Source organism: Miniopterus natalensis, chromosome 4 (assembly GCF_054644295.1).
Source record: "Miniopterus natalensis isolate mMinNat1 chromosome 4, mMinNat1.hap1, whole genome shotgun sequence".
Taxonomy (NCBI): domain Eukaryota; kingdom Metazoa; phylum Chordata; class Mammalia; order Chiroptera; family Miniopteridae; genus Miniopterus; species Miniopterus natalensis.
Genome location: NC_142084.1, coordinates 76,841,568 through 76,858,637, shown reverse-complemented (window position 1 = coordinate 76,858,637; position 17,070 = coordinate 76,841,568). Strand labels below are relative to the sequence as shown.

The following is a 17,070-nucleotide window of genomic DNA, read 5'->3' as shown; positions in this document are numbered from 1 at the left end:
TGAGTCTGCGCTGCCGTTTGCTCTGCGCTGTGTGCGCACACTGTTCACTTACCCGGCTTTTTCTTTGTTGTCCAGGATACATCCGCAACACAAGCAGCATCTCTCCTCGGGGCTACTCTTCCAGCTCCACCCCTCAGCAGTCTAATTACAGCACCTCCAGTAACAGTATGAATGGCTACAGCAACGTCCCCATGGCCAACCTGGGTGTTCCAGGGTCGCCAGGATTTCTAAACGGCTCCCCCACAGGCTCCCCTTATGGAAGTAAGTTCCCTCTCCGCGGCCCACCTCTGCCCGCCTCTCTGCCCCTGGCTTTCACTGTTGAGCCCTTTAGGGACAGTGGCCCTCCTGCCTCTCACTGGCTCGTGGAGGAAGAGCCCAGTTTCCTGATGAAATGTCCTTCCTGCCTTTTGTTCTTTCCCCCTCAGCTGCGCTTGGGCTCCTCTGGTTACTCAGAGCCTCTGGGGGAAAGGAAAGGGGGAAACGCTTCCTTTTTTCCCCCACAGGGAAAGAGCATATATGGCTTGTGTAGCTGGGAGTGAAGAATCAGATTCCATTTCAGCTAATCTAATACATACTTTTCACTGGGCATTTTCAGATGTGATGTTCTATTTAGCCCTCCTGAGGACTTTCTGAGGTCAGTATTATCATCACATCGTTACAGGTGCGGAGGGTTAGGTGCACGGCCGCTCACCGACCTACCGAGACCACCCAGCTAGGATGCGGCAGGGTAGCCATTTGGACACAGAACTTGTAACTTCAGGTTATTTTGTGTATCACACTAGGCTCCCTTCTCACTTTGTTATATGGCTCTCTCTTCTTTCTAGAGCAGCGATTTTCAACTGTTTTCATCTCATGGCACACAAAAACTAATTACTAAAGTTCTGTAGGATATCAAAAAACATGCTTTTTTTGCCAATCTGACACAAAATAGGTATACTTTTTATTCATTTACCCTGGATGACTATTGTTGTATTGGCTGCTGTCGTTTTTTTACTTGACAATCTAAGGGAAAAGAGATCAGTACCCTTGACTAAACAGTCAGGTATTGCATGTTTTAAAAATTCTTGTAGCACACCAGTTAAAAAATTTCTATTCTAGAGAGATGGAATTTGATGGCTTGTAAGAGTGATACATGGAGATAAAGCCTTTTAAAAAAAATTAAGTATGGCTAGTATACAATATTATATTAGTTTCAGGTGTACAATATTTATATATCTTACAGTGTGATCACCACAGTAAGTCTAGTCATCCATCACTGCATAAGCTTATCATGGCCCAGCAATTCCACTGGGTATTTAGCCAAAGAAAATGAAAACACGAATTTAAAAAGAGATATGCACCTCTGTGTTCACTGCAGCATTATTTACAATAATCAAGATATGGAAGCAACCAGGGTCCATCAATAGATGAATGAGAGACAGAACCTCTTAGTCCTGATGGGTGGGCTAGCAGTAAGCTGGATATTCTAGGGAGTTATGCACATTCATTCAGGTTGCTTTCAGGGCTAAGCTGGGAACTTACAAGCTGAGAGTATGTGTTTTTCAAACCTACTTAGGGAATACTTCAGGCCAGGGAAGAAACCTCCATGGAGAGTCTGAGTGACTGAGCAGGGTGCTCTTGAAATGCTGGATCTTGTCACAGGCCCTGCAGCAGACCCTCTGTTCAGCCAGAGTGGTTCCCTCTCTCCAGGATCAAGGGCAGGTCAAGGACAGCAGGCAGCCATTCCCGCCACCGCTCAGGAAGTGGCATGCGAAGGACCTGGAGGCTGCCTCTCAGCCTGTGGGTCCATGGTTCCCTGTCCACGCACACCCGTGGATTATTTCTGGGATATCTGTTTGACTCATCACACGCAGCGCTCTACTCGATGTGTTAAGGACACTAGCCGGGCAGCAGAGATAGTAGAGGTTGGTTCTTCTAGTACAACTAAAATCTTGTTGCCCCAGCGACGTGAATTCTGTGCTGTGTCTTGTCATGTGGTTCAGATCGATTGGATCAGAATAATCTAGGAAAACAAACTTTTGCTTGATTTCTTTACTTCTTCACTTGTTTTTACCCTATCTTGTTTCAAAAATAGGGGAATAGTAGTGGTCAGATGGGTAGTGTGAAAGGATAAGGTAGAAAGTATAAGAAACTGAGACCCAAGAAAAAATATGGATGGGAAAATTAGATGAAGCCAAAGGCAGGGAGGGATGCCATTCGGTCATTCAAGGAGCCATTCTTTTGGTTCAGAGACTTAGAAGATGGTAAAGCAAAGAGGGGAGCACTGTTTGTTATAAGCTTTAATGTCCACCATATTTTTATTTAGTGGCTCAGGAGAAACTTGGTTTTTCTGTTGCCAAGACCTTGGAGAGGTTTCTCCCATGATCCTTGTGGAGAGGGGACCTGTGTGCAGAAGGGATCGCGTCATCAACAGCCCCTACAACTGGTATAGGGCAAGAGAGCCATTGTGTAAATAATGTCACATGTCAGTGGCGACAACAATAAGAGTAATTCATAACTGCATTCCAATTTACAGCCTAAAAAGCACGTTCACATATACAGTCCAGTCAGATCCTCACAACAACCTTATGGCATGGATATAATAATAGTAATAATAATTATCATCATTTCCCCTTTAAGATATTCATCATTATTAGATCTCTTACTCAAGGATTCATAGCCAATAAAGAGTAAAAATGAGAGTAGAACACATCATCAGATTCAGAATACCATGTTTTTAGATCATTCAATAATGTGAGAAATATTTCACATATTTATAATACATGATTATATGACATGATTTCTTTTTTATTTCCAAAATGGTAATATCCCATGTTCAAGCATACATTTATGAATGAAATATGTATATTAGGTTGAACCATATGAAATTGTCATTTTGGAGATCAAAAATGGTCAAGCCCTGCCCTGTGTGGCTCAGTTGGCTGGAGCTTCCTCCCATGCACCAAAGGGTGGCGAGTTTGATTCCCGGCCAGGCATAGGCCCAGGTTGTGGGTTGAGCCCCCAGCTGAGGTGCGTACGGGAGGCAACCCATCAATGTTTCTCTCTCACATCGATGTTTCTCTCTCTAAAATCAATAAAAACATAAAAAATGGTCAATATAATAATATAGTGTGTAGTGAGGTGATGGGGGAGGGAGAGAGAAAAAAGACAAGGAGGGATGGGTGCGCTGGAGGAGAGAGTGGAGAGGGAGAAGATAGATGATAGCTAGCTAGCTAGATGATAGATGATAGATAGATAGATAGATAGATAGATAGATAGATAGATAGATAGATGGATAGATAGATAGATAGATAGATATAGACTGACAGAGAGATAACGAATTGATGAATGATAATGCCCATTGGGTGTTAACTGCTTGATGTTTCTTACTGATAATTCATTTGATAGGGAGGAACCCTTCCCACACCAGCAAGTGACACCTCCTTCCACTACCCTTTCTTGATCACTCCATCCCACAGCCACAGGAAAAATAATAACAGCCAAATTTTCCGAGTAAACAAGACAGCGCATGCAGAATAGAAAGGGAGGTACCCTGCCCTGAGGGATTGAGGGCCGCCCTAGCTCCCACTGGGTCTGTGTGGTCCTTGCATTTTCTTTTCTGAGAGAGGGTCTGAAGGAGTTGCAGACCTAGAATGGGAGTCTAAACAGTGCATTCATTAATTCATTACAATAAAACCCTCTACTGCCAAAGTACTGAGTACCCAGTGGAGTTCATTACAATAGCATCTGACCTGTATTTCTAATTTGTAACCAGCTAAGTCTTAACTTTACTGGCAAAAAAAACCCCAAACCACAAAATAACAAAGGAAGGCATTTCATCAGTTCAGTTGCTTGTGTCTGAAAACACCATTCTGTAATTTTTCATTTTATTTTTTAAACTAAAAAAAATTCTGCCGCGGCCAGGCCATGCCGTGGAACAATCACTTGCCAGAGACATTAAAAAGAAAGAAAGCCAAGCCTTTTGGTCAAGCTGACTTACATTACGGCCAACGCAGAGAATCAGAAACCTGCATCTTTACTGCTTTTGCTCTCACACCACTTCAAAAATGGCCAAACAGATGTTTTTTCAATTTCACATACAAACTTCACTTCCTGGCGGTAGCAGTGTGTGCCAAGTTCCAGCTCAGTGCAAGTTTTTATGGCTGAATTCTAAACCCCTGACAATAGGGGGTTCTAATGAAATGTTGACAGACCCCTTAGCGCCAACAAATGCAATGGCTCCGTGCAGAGGAGGTTCTGTGCCCGCTGAGGTCCAGCTGGGACCATGCAAGCCAATCAATCCTTCAAAGAAGAAAAGTGGTTTTCCCTTTACTCCCATGTTCACAGAGGCATCTGGGCCAGACGTGCTGGCCTTTACTTAGGCCTCTACTCATAGAGACAGATGCCCAGAGAATTTCTCAATTGTGTGTGTGAGCAACTTTCCCAAATTGGTGCACTCCGGTGTCCCCAAAGATGGCCTACTCAAACCTGCAGCACCCAGGGACCACTTCTTCCAAAGCAGAAGAGCCACCAAGCGAATCCAAAGTTTTGGAACAAAATCCGTAAGACAGAAATCCAGCCTGTCCTCAGAGACTCCTACTTCACTCACATAGTCTTAGACTATGCCCTGGGCCTCAAAGCTTTTATATTTTCAAAAAGAAATATCAAGACATTTGCTATCGTAGATTATTAAATGCTTATTATGGAAAATTTGGAGCTCATGAAAAGAGTTTTAGAAAGAAAGCTCACTCTCACCATAAAAAAACCAACCTCGTTGCCCCGGCTGGTGTGGCTCAGTTGGTTGGGCACTGAAAGGTTGCCGGTTCGATTCCCAGCCAGGGCACATGCGCGGGTTGCGGGTTTGAGTCCCCGGAAAGGGACATGCAGGAGGCAGCTGATAGATGTTTTGCTCTCACATTGATGTTTCTTTCTCTTTCTTCCTCTCTCTCTATAAATCGATTTAATTTTTTTTTTCTAAAAAAACCCTTGTTAACATTTTGATATATTTCCTTTGTCCTTTAGGTAAGAAAAAATGTCCATTTACAGAAGTAACATGCTCATTATAGATAATTAGAAAAGCATATATATGTAAAAAGGAAAAAAAATGACACCCTTTATTTCTCTGCAGAGATAACCATTGTTAACTTTTAAAATATAGCCTTCCAGCCACGGATAGACACATTTTGAAAACTGCAGTGTCTGTTCTGATGCACAACTAATGAGATTCTGCCATAAGACTCATGAAAGAGGGAGTAGAAGAAAAGTGGCAAAATGACCTAAGTCACAGATACGAAGCTAGGCCCCATAAGCCCTGTCAGGGGTGCAGACCTGTGTCCTAGGAGTAGAGAGCAGACATTAGGGTGGTGCTTGCTTTGCAGAGTTCACTACAATCAAGTTTCCTCGGGAACTTGAAAATTTATTAGTCTCTGCTTTTTTGTAACAGAAGATAAACAAAAAACCTCGTTTACAGAAAGTAAAGCTTTAAATGGAAGAGGAATATTAGCACCCAAGACAGCTATTATGCTTATTGTTAAGATATATATATATATATATATATATATATATATATATATATATATATATATATATATCTTAATATATATATTATATATATATATATTTTTAACCAAAGAAATAGAAATTTTTCATTTGTTTATTTTAACAGCTTTTACTGGTTTCTGCTACACCAACAGTAATACATGTTCATTGTAGAAAATTTTGAAAACAGACAAGTAAAAGGAATAAATTTAAGAATATTTATAATCCCATCAGTCAGAGATACGCATATCATTAAAAGTTTGGCTATACCCCTGGCCCGGTGGCTCAGTTGGAGCATCATCCCATGCACCGAAAGGTTTCAAGTTCGATTCCCAGTCAGGGCTCAAGCTGGGTTGCAGGTTTGATCCCCAGTTGGGGCACACGTGGGAAGCAACCGATCAATGTTTCTATTTCACATCAATCTCTCTCTCTCTCTCTCTCTCTTCTTCTCTCTCTCTCTCTAAAAATCAATAAAAACGTATCTTTTGGTGAGGATTTTAAAAACTGTCTGGATGTAAATCACATCCTTCTAGACTTTCGCTTCGTATGCTTTTTTGAAAATGGAAAGGTTTGACGTCGAAGCTATTAGTCTATAATCTGCTTGCTTATCCAGCCGTATCTTCCCGTGTCATCCAGTATTCTTCTCGAACATTAGTTCTCATGTTTGCATAGTGGTCCACTTCATGGACCTTATTGATGGTCACTTCAGCTATATCCCACTTTCTCACAATTATAAAAATGCCCTTGGTTCTATTTTTTGCACATTTATTATTATTTCCTTGCAGTTCATTTCTAGAAATTAATTTATTGAGTTAAAAACTATGCACATTTAAAAACACAAATACTTTGGTACCTATTGCCAGAGTCCCTCTAGAGGGGTTACTACTCCCCTTAGGAAAGCAAGAGTGGCACCCTTTCCTGTTAATTTTCCCCAGTCTTTAACAGCTTGGTAAGTGGAAAAGAACATCTCAGTGCCATTTGAATTTGCATTTGATTACGAATCAGTTTGAACATTTATAGGTCTGTAAAGGTCTTTTGGTTATTTTAATTTTTCCCTTTGTGACTTTCTTTTCCATGTCCTTTGCCCATTTTTTTTGGGGGGGGGGAGATTTTTTTTTTCCTAATTAATTTATAAAAACGTATTAGCTATTGAAGATACAAATACATCTGATAATTATCACAAAATTTTCCCTAGTTTGTCATTTGCCTTTTCTGTGTGTTACAGAATTTTTTTTGTCATGTAGCAAATCTGTCTCCTGATGTTCTGTGTAGGCTTGGGGGTTGAAAGGATTATTAAATTACATAACCTTCGTATTTTTTTCCACTAGCACCTTTATAATTTTGTTTTTACAAATAACTCTTTAATCCACTTAGATGGGCTTCAGTGTTTAACATGAGGAAGCACTCTAAATTTAGTCTCCAAATGGCTAGTGTATTGTTCCCAGGCATTTATTTCCCCACTAATTTGAAATGTCGCCTTTATTAAATTTTAATTCTCATATATACCCAGGTCTGTTTCTGGACTCTGTTTTCTCCAAGGAGTTGTCTGACTGTATTTATGCTAGCATAACACTGATTTCATTGATGTAGACTTATTATAAGTTTTAATATGTTAAGATAAATGCCTCCTTACTACTTAAGATTGTTTTTAAACAAAACTTTCTGGTTCCTATAGTGTTGTTTCTTTAAAAAGATGAACATAGGAATTATGTTTGTTGACCCACACAGATTAAAATTTCTTTTAAGATTTTTATTATAGTTGCATTAAATTTCAAATTAATTTGGATATAATTTGGCATGTGACAAAAGTTTTGTAAAAAATATTTTGAATGGGCATGTCATAGTTCTCTGCTTATTCAACTCCCAACAATTCTTTTTTGTCATTTAGTAAAGCTCCAGGTGACTCCCCTTCCCCTGAGAAGCAGTCACATGTGATCTAATCAGCCCATTTTACATTGGATCTGTTATGTGAAAAGAAAAATTTGTAAAAGCGAGTCATATGTTTGAATAGAAATGGAATTGCGTGTGTGTGTGTGTGTGTGTGCGTGCATTTGCCTAATTCGCATTATAAAAACCCTCTGCTGTGGTGTATGAGGGGCGGTTCTGCTCTGGCAGACATAGAAACCAAGGCACCGTTTGGGAGCCTGCATGGAGCACACAGCATGGCAGGGATTGGACTGTGGTCAGAATCAGGGGCCTCCTGGGTCTCAGCCTTTCTCTGGCCTCTAATTCTGTGCCTCACAGAGAGGGGAGAGGTTCCCTCCCTTCCTGTTCCTTCAAGCATTTTATTGTTGCTGAAACCGAGGCGAGAAGAGGAGGTTTTGCTTGGAACTAGGACTGGGACTCACTCCAGTGCTCAATCCTGTACCCTCCCCTCTAGCAGTGGTGTAGCCCCACATCTCCTTCCTCTGCATCTTCCAGTATTACATGAGATTCTTCTGGGACTTTGTCTTCCTTTCCAGCTTTTCCTTTTGATTCATGCAACTTGAGGAAAGACAGAGGTGGACTCGGATGCTTCCTTCTGCATAGCTCTTTAAATGAGGACTACCTAAGGATAAGCAGTTTTTAGATAAATCATTTTTAGTGAAGTCTTCGGTTTGTAGTGTAGCTGTAAAAGGCATCGTATCGGAGATATGCTGTGTGATTGTGTTACATATGCCATTGTGGGAGCGTAGCCTAAAGTATATCTTTATAATGAGAGAGGGGAAAGTGGGGTGGAGTCTTACACAGGACGTCAGAACATTTGACCTTCAATTCACCTTGTACTTGGTCTTTGGACCATAAGTCACATTCATGTCCTTATTTTCAAAATTGAATTGTGGAGAGGCTGGGCCACTGAAGATATGAAATAGAAGGTAGTTGGTACTGCCAGCCTTTATTGTGGGCTTTGCTGTTGGGTTCCATTAATTCTTTTACCAAGTCATGTGATTTGGACAGTTCAGAATTCTGGAGACGATGTTAAAGGAGTCCTTGACACTTGACCTTCTACTATAAGATGCTATATCTAACAATTTTGCCCTTGTGAATGTCAGTTTACCCTTTTCTTGAGCAAGCTGAGCATAGAAGATAAAATTATCTTCTTGTGTCCTGGCCCGTGTGGCCCAGTTGGTTGGAGCGTCATCCTGTACAATGAAAGGTCATGGGTTCGATTCCTGGTCAGGGCGCATACCCAGGTCAGGGCGCATATGGAATCGATGCTTCTCTCTCTCTCCTTCTCCCTTCCTCTCCCTCTGAAATCAATAAAAACATATCCTCGGGTGAGGATTTTTAAAAAATTATCTTCTTGTGTGATGTAACTTGGAGTATCTGACTCTCTTAAGAGGTGGGGCACTTAGTTGTGTAAGTTGCCTTTATTTTTTTTGGAAATTACAACACTTAGCTTTTGGCTTCCTTTAAGTAATTTTAACATTAATATTGGTGTTTTTACTTCGCATTACATCAGAGGAGGCTGCCTCGCAGCTTTATTTCCCAGGAGCTCTGCAAGTAGAGGGAGAGGGAAGTAATCTCCTAAATGTTAATAAACTTTTACATTTAATGAGGAAGTGGCCCATAGAGATGGCACTCTCCGAGAAGATGTTAACCCTATACCTCAAAACTCAGGAGCCCTGAGAGTTGCCAGGGAAGTATATAGCTCCCAGACAGGACTTCTTTTTAGGGTGAAAAAGAGGTTTCTGTTCTTGAGTAGATTTGGTGATGTTTCAGATGTTGGTCCTAGTCTTCTCTTGTCGAGCTTCTACTCATGAATTAAGACCTATCATAATATCACAGCCTGCCGAGGCCTTCCTGACCCTCCCAGGCAGAGGGGCACTCTGCCTGCTGCGTCCGCTGAGCTTGGGTACATTCCTCCAATTAAATCATTTCCCTCTATGTTGTTTTCCTTGTCTATTTCTCTGGCTGGACAGGGCAGGGACATTGCCACATTCAACATTTTTAAATCCCTGGGATCTGGATGGATACCTGGAACAAATTAGTCATTTCTCAATAACTGTGTACAGGTTGCATGTACTGGAGAAAGAGCTCCCCAAGATGTCTCTCTCTAAAAGAGGATTGTGCATTTGCTTTCCAGTCATGTCATCAAGTCCCACTGTTGGATCTTCCAGCACGTCTTCCATCCTTCCATTTTCCTCTTCAGTTTTTCCTGCTGTCAAACAGAAGAGTGCCTTTGCCCCTGTCATCAGGCCCCAAGGCTCCCCTTCGCCCGCCTGCTCCAGTGGCAATGGAAATGGATTCAGAGGTAAGCAAAGGTCCCACTCTGGGAGCAAGCACCACACATGCCCCGCAGGGCCAGCAAAGGAAGAGCAAACAGCACGGCCGCCTGCTGTATCTCTAGCCGGTTTGCTTACAAAGAGATGTTTGCTGTTTGCATCGTGGCACGGGAATGGCTCGTACACCTGGGCTAGTACTCCAGCCAAGAGCAAGGTGGGGAAAAGAGAAGTGGAACAACTCTGCAGGTTCACAGAATTAACCATGGTAGAGGCGTACATACCCTCCAGGGGTATCTGGACTCCCCAGACCTTTGCTTTCCACAAGGCCACGTCACTGTTTCCTAGAAGGGGCCTGGTCACCGCGTCGGACGCTACCTGGTGGTCACTGCTTCCCCAGTCAGCTGCCATCTGCGGCGCATACACATCCCGTTGGCACAAAGGCACAGGCTCCGTCAGGGGCACCGGCAAGTTCCGAGCAAATTGATAGCAGGTGCCTGATGGGGTGGGGTAGGGGAGAAAGGGAAAAAAACATACTGTGTCTAAGAACAGAAATTAATCACCCATCAAACCCACTTTTGAGCAATGTCTTAAAATATAATATGACATGACGTAACACAAATGTGATGAGTACATGAGAATCTAATCACCTCAGTGTGAATGGGAGGCAGCTGACGGCAAAAGAGCAAATTGGAAACTGCTGAACGCTGTGGATCCTGACGACCCACATTATTTTTAGCCCGTTCCCCGCGTCTTGACATGAAAACATTCATGACCAGCAGTGTTGGATACAACCCAAACGGGCAGAGGTTTGGTTAACCCCTTGTGGATCAAGGCGTCTGAGGTCAGTAGAGCCTTGGGTGAGCTGTGCTGTCCCTGGGACGGCATCTGCCTAATGGCTTTATGATAGTGAGTGGCTTCCTGGCCCTTTGGGGACACCTGTGAGGGTTCATTGCCGGTTGTGTCTGAGCAGAGCTCTGGGAGGTGCGTTAGGTTTCTGTCCCATCCTACCATCAGAGAGGATGGTGTCTCATCGAAGTCGAGGGACTTAACAAAGAAACTGTCAAATGAGAACTGAAAACAGCACTCAGAAGAGTCCCTGAAAATTCTTTTCTTTCTAACTAGACAAAGCCGTTGGGTCTACATGCCACCTGACATGTGAGTAGTTGAAAACATCTGTATATTTGAGGGGGAAAATATATGTACATATATATTTTGGGTTTTATCCAGATGCCTGATTCATAGAGAAACAGGCCCAGCCTGTAGCTAAGTGTCTCTACCTGCCCATCTCTTATCAAACTAGTGGCTTCCATCCCATCGTTAGGGGACAGCTCAGAACCTTTTCCATGATGGCTTCATCTTCAGACTGGGGCATGAAAACAATTGCTGAATAGTTGCCGTATCTTCCCCTTCCCCACGACCGCTCCATTGATGATGTCTCCCCTTTCCAGTTTCTCTGGTTTTAGTCATGTCCCTTAAACCAAGTGGGCGCCACATAGGTCTCATTGGGGGAGTGTATTGTGAGAGACCCCAGAAAGGCTAAGGAGGACTGTAGGCATGGGAGGAAGATAGAGGGATGTGGCCCATTTCTCATTCCAGGCAACCCTTGCGAATATTTTCAGCTTCACTTTGAGAGGAAAAGATACAACTTGACTTCCCCTTGCCACCCTGCCCCCGCCTCCTCTCTCACAGAGCATGGAGTTGGGGAAGTAGAGCTGGTTGTCTCCGCTTCCAGATCTGTCCTGTCCAGGGAGACCCACCTGTGTGCCCGCCCAACTCTTGGCTCTCACCGAAGCCAGGAAGAATTTTTCACTGCTCCCATGTCCTGGAATCCCCACCCTGCCTATTGGTGCATACCCAAGCCCCCTGTGGTGTTACCCTGTCAGGGTTGAGTTGGCCCAAAGAGTTGCAAAGGTCTGCGTGGTCATACTGAGGTTTTCCTGTTGGGACAACAGCAGCAAATTAGCCCAAAGACCCTCTCTAGGGCCCTCAGCCGTGTGAGCTCCTGCTCACCAAGGGTCAGAGCGCGTAGGCTGAGAGAGTGGCTGAGCTGCACATTCTTTTTTTAAAAAAACCACATTTTTATTGAATATATTGGGGTTACATTGGTTAATAAAACTATGTAGGTTTCAAGTGTAAAAGTCTGTCATACGTCGTCTGCATATGGTATTGCGTGAGCCACACTTTCTTATCGTGTCTGTAGGAGTGACGATTTAGTGGGTTATGTGCAGGCACGGGCTCTGGGCTTTAGTTTCATTTCTCTAGAATCACAAGGAGGCCCTGAGCCTCCTTTGGGTTCTACAAATTCCTCCAAAATTTGGGTGCACTACTCATGGTCACTGAAGGAAGGGGTCTAGGGTTGCAGGGACACTCCGTCTCTTTAGACTGATGGTGGGAGAGTGAACATGTGGTCTGAGGTGGTTGGGCGAGCACAGGCTGAGGGAAAGGTCCTTCTCTAATTTGTTGTACGGTGAGATGGTCTTGCTCATCTGTAGAGGACATGTGCGGCCGACACTTGCTGACCTCTACCGAGTACCACATGCAAGACGCTGAACCAAGGGATTTATACAAATTGTCTTGTTCAAGCCTCACAAGTGACCCAAAGGGGAAGGTCATACCATTGTCACCATTTTTAGCTAAGTAACTTGCCCAAGGCCACACAGCAAGTGACTGATGACTTGCCCTCAGACATTTTGACTCCAGAACCCGTGCTCTGACAGCCCACTGTCCCTCTGGGGACAAGAACAGTGCAATTCCTCTCACCTTTCACCCATACCTACTCCCCACCTACTCCCCACCCCCATGAAATGCCAAAGCTCAAAAGAAATTGGACACAGTGCAGTTAAGCCTTCCCCTTTCCCCCATGAAAATGCTTATTTCTCCAGTTAACTTCAGCTTTCTGTCTGGTGGCTATGGTTTCCACCAGCAAACAGGGTCACCATGTAGCAGAGATCCCAGCCCACCCAGTGCCCGATGCGTGAGACTAGGTAGAAGGAAAAATAGGTAAAATCTGTTGTTCTTCTGGCATGCAGTGGATCTGGTTCTTTGAGCGGTTCTGCTCTTTTAATAAGCTTTGTAGGTAACTCTCTGAGGACCCAGAAAAAGGAAGGGGCTGATGAGTTTTGAGTGCAATAGACAAGTTCAAGTTGAAAACATGAGCCAGATTCCCCCTACCAGAGGGCCGTACATGCAGTGTCACTGTCCCACCCTCATCTCTCAGGCATTTACAGTTGATGAGTATAGAGTGTCAAGATAATATTATGCACTAGGCACCTGATTCATTTTCCAGGTCCCTCCAGGAAAATAAAATAAAATAAAATAAGAAAACCTCCTACAGTCTAGGATAATTACCAGGGTTGCTGTATCGCCAAATCATCAGGGAGTGTCCAGAATTGAACTGCCTTTATTGAAAAGTTACATTGATTTGATATATAGTAATACAGGCAAAAATAATTAAGGCTTTGCTAGCTGTGTAAGACCTTAATCCAGATCTCACAAGCATTCAATAAAGGCTCTATGGGCAGGGAAATATACAGCTGACAGTTTTGCCCGAGAAGGCTAGCTGGCATGAGAGGAGGGGCAGAAGGAGAGGGAGGGAGAGATGGAGAAAACAGGTGTTTTGGGGAAAGCAGGAAGAATTTTGGCCATTTGCTTATAAGCTTAATAAGCACCACTCAGCAAAGTGCTTCTATTCTAATTGATAAGCCCTAGATGAGATAGAGACAATATAGTTAAGGAATCAAATTCTAGATATGGTTTGAAGTCTTAATGCAAGAAAACTATTCTGCCAGCTTCTGAGAATGTGAACATCCTATGGGTTTATCACCTGAAAGCCAAGGCCAGAGGGGCGCACTTTCTGTATGACTTTTCTACACTGTGCCAATGCTGCTTTATTTCCCGTATCAAAGGAAAGCCTTGGACTTGATGCCACCCAGCCAGGCACTGCCCACATCCTCTTGACTAGATGGAAGAGACATTGGACACTGTACTTGGGCAGGGCAAGGAGAGTGGACCTTGGAGTGACTCGCAAATTAGGAACTAAACTAAGTCTTCTATTCCAGTGAATCAGCACTTATTAGTGAGTGAGCATCGCACAGCAGCAACGAGCACCAGAGGAAGATGAGCTGGTTAGGGAAAAAGCGAATCAGATTTCAGCTAGAATGGGTAGAAACCTAGGATGGAAAGTCTTGATTTGTTAGAAATGATGCCTCGTAAGTAACTCAATAGACTCGGCCCCTGGAGTATTCTGTCCTGTTCCAACTAAGTGATCTGGAACTGTATAATCTAGAAATTATTTTAGTCTAATGAAAAATATATCACGCATATAGTACAGTTCAGTTTACATGTTTACGTCCATTATGTCATGTATATAACCCATTAATACAAAACCAAGCACAACGTAACTCTTGGCCTCTCAGCAAAACTTCGGTAAGCTTTGCTTGTGCTTCTGTGATCAGCAAGGCTGCGGGACCTCTCTAGGCTTTCTGCTAGACCAGACCTGGAGAAAATGGGGTCCCATATCGGCCGAGGGCACCATCTCCCTGAATTGCATCAGACCCCGTCAGTCGCATCGCCTGCCCCTCTCGCCGGGTGATAGCCTTTAATGTAAAAAGCCTCCGAGTCTCATTCCTGTGTCATTGTTTCCTTGCAGCCATGACGGGACTTGTGGTGCCCCCAATGTAAAGAAGAGGAAGAGTTGCTTTCTTATAGCACAAAACTACTTACTCTGATGGACCAATAATGAAGAAAGCACTATTAGCTCTTTGGGGAGAGCTGTGCCCCCGGAATGAACGTGATGGACAGATTTGGGTATGCGAGGAGCTGCGTCTTACCTGGTCTCACCTTTCCCATGTGGCTCTGATGGTAGCTACACAAACTGACCCTCTTGGGGCAAGGACAAAAGATATCATTGACGTAGTCAGTGCTAAAAGCAGAAATGCCATTCTTTGTTATGAACATTGTAAGAACCACCTTCCTATGTTTGTAAAATATTTAAGAAAAAAAAAATTGGCAAACAATTCAAGCTTAATATTTTGGATACTATTTGTTTTTCTTTGTAGGAAAAAAAAAGTTGAAAGTTTCTATTTTCTATGAAGCCTTTCAGATACCAATTTAGTTTATGCAGAAAAAAAAAATTGAACAAAACAGGGTACCAGCATGGAAGACTTTCTTAAAACAAAACCTGAACTGAATGACGACATGTCGCTGTATGTGTGTTTGCTTATAGTTTAATCTCTTTAAAAAAAAAAAAAAGGGAAAAAATTTAAAATGTTTTACAATTATTTAAATAAATAAACGTGTAACTTATTGTAAGTAGAGGTAGAAATGAAGACCTTTTTGGAAGAGAGGAAGTTCTCTTTCTGATGTAAAATGAAACTGAAGCAAACATGTAGTAACAAGTTTAAAAGGTGTGTGATTATTACTGCAGTTACTTACTAGACTCTTTCCCCCATCCTGCATCCCCTCTTTTTCCATCCTTTTATTGACCCCTGGGCAAGAACAGGTACCTGATGTAGATTCCTACAAAACAGCCCGACAGAGAAACAAAGATTCAAGCCCATGCAGATACACAAATACTCAAGCGCATCAATTCATTCCCATCCCCATCTGCTTTCTAAATAGTCTGCAAGTCCCTTTTTGGTATTCACTGTCTGTGAAGTTTTTTAAAAACTTATATTAGCTTTCAACACTGTCCCCTGAGCAGTGCAGAGAATTCCCGTGTTTTAGTGCATCCCCGGCTTTGCACCGAAGGGAAACAAGAGTCTCACCTTAAAGAAGAGCCAAAGCCACATGACTTGCCCAGTGCAGCCCAGCGCAGCCCAGTCCAGCCCAGCCCAGCCCAGTCCAGTCCAGCCCAGCCCAGCCCAGCCCAGCCCAGCCCAGCCCAGCCCAGCCCAGCCCAGCCCAGCCCAGCCCAGCCCGGCCGCCCCTTTGGAATTCTTCACAGAGCCACGCACTCCCTCCTCTTGGGTTACCTGGTTCAGCACCAAGGTAGAAGCCCCAGGGAACTTCAGAAACAGGTGACTCTGTTTCTTGGACTCTTAGAATGTCACGTCTGTCCTCTACTCTGTAGATTTGCCCTTTCGTGGCATAAAACTCTCTTGAAAAAAGAATGCATCCAACTTGACACAGCTTGCAAGCAAGAATGGGATGGGGTGTGGATGAGGAATGTTAAAAGCCCTAAACCCCTCTCTTGATGTTCAAAAACAATGGAAACCCAAATTCTGGGCAGGGTCAGAGATTGGGAGCATCTGTGTTCCAAGCAGCTCGGTTACCCAGGGCTGCCACGGACTCTCTAGTTCTGGGAGTGGCTCTGAGGGGGAGAAACACTGCAGGAGCTGCTAACGGTGGCCGAGTCTTGAAAGCCGTGTGATCCTGGGGATGCATCCAGACTTACTTGGATTGCCAATAAGGATGTCATTTTTTTTCCAGGCCAGGGTTTTCCTTGTTGACTCATTGGCACCACAATAGAGTCTATACACAGACTCCAGTTTGGGGTTCTGACATTAGAAATTGATGCAGCTCTCATGGAAAAACACCTTTAGTGCATCTGAGCCAATTTTAGATGACTTCGTAAATTCTGCCCCAGGGATACATGTCCACAACTCCCCAACCCCAATGGTCTTATTGGCTTGTGATCTGGAATTACCCAACATGACCCACATATTATTTCTATGCACAGGAGAATCCAAGGTTTTGGAGGCCTGGCATGCTTATAACTCTTGCTGACAGTCCCTCATAGTCAGGGCTCGAAGCACCAAAATACAGGGAAGCACACGCAAGTTCCCTAGTGAAAAATCTGATGGGAGGGGAAAGTGTGTGGAACACAAACATCACCATCCAGAAGTGAAGGCAGAATAAAGTCAAGCGTGTCTAGCCCTGGATTTGAGCCAATCCAACATACGGAAATGTTTTTTTAAAGTAGCATTGCTTTTAGAATCTGTGAATTTTGCTCTTGCATGAAGATGAGTGCAGTACTGTCTTCAAAATGATTGTAGAATTTGTTGGTAGCTTTACACCGAAAAAAATGTGTGTAACTAAATACCAGACATCCTTGACCATTCAGCTAGAACCTTGGCAGCAACAGATCTATTTAATTGTACAAATGTGTGTAAGGATTATTTTTAGTGTACTAATAAATTTAAAACAAAGCTACTCTGTCCTGTTTAGTCATTGCTGTTGAATCATTCTGGTCCCAGGTTATTTTTGTGCCACTTGGAAGACAAGTATTTCTATAGGTAACTACAAGTTCTATCCTATCTTTGTAAGAGGAGCTGTGTAAGATTTTTCATTTAAAGGGACAATTTACTTCATTATTTATCTCATTTTTTTTTTTGTTATAGCATCGTAT

The 17,070-nt window shown here is 43.2% G+C and overlaps 1 protein-coding gene across 1 annotated transcript in view; it reads left to right on the top strand.

The window, feature by feature from the left end:
- EBF2 (EBF transcription factor 2) overlaps positions 1 to 15,126 on the top strand; it is a 181,609-nt gene extending 166,483 nt beyond the window's left edge. Inside the window, exons 14-16 of the mRNA XM_016203452.2 lie at positions 76 to 261; positions 9,584 to 9,751; positions 14,371 to 15,126. Of these exons, the coding sequence (XP_016058938.1) occupies positions 76 to 261; positions 9,584 to 9,751; positions 14,371 to 14,402 (386 nt within the window). The 3' untranslated portion in view covers positions 14,403 to 15,126. The remainder of the gene's footprint in view (positions 1 to 75; positions 262 to 9,583; positions 9,752 to 14,370) is intronic.
- Positions 15,127 to 17,070: the final 1,944 nt, after the last annotated feature.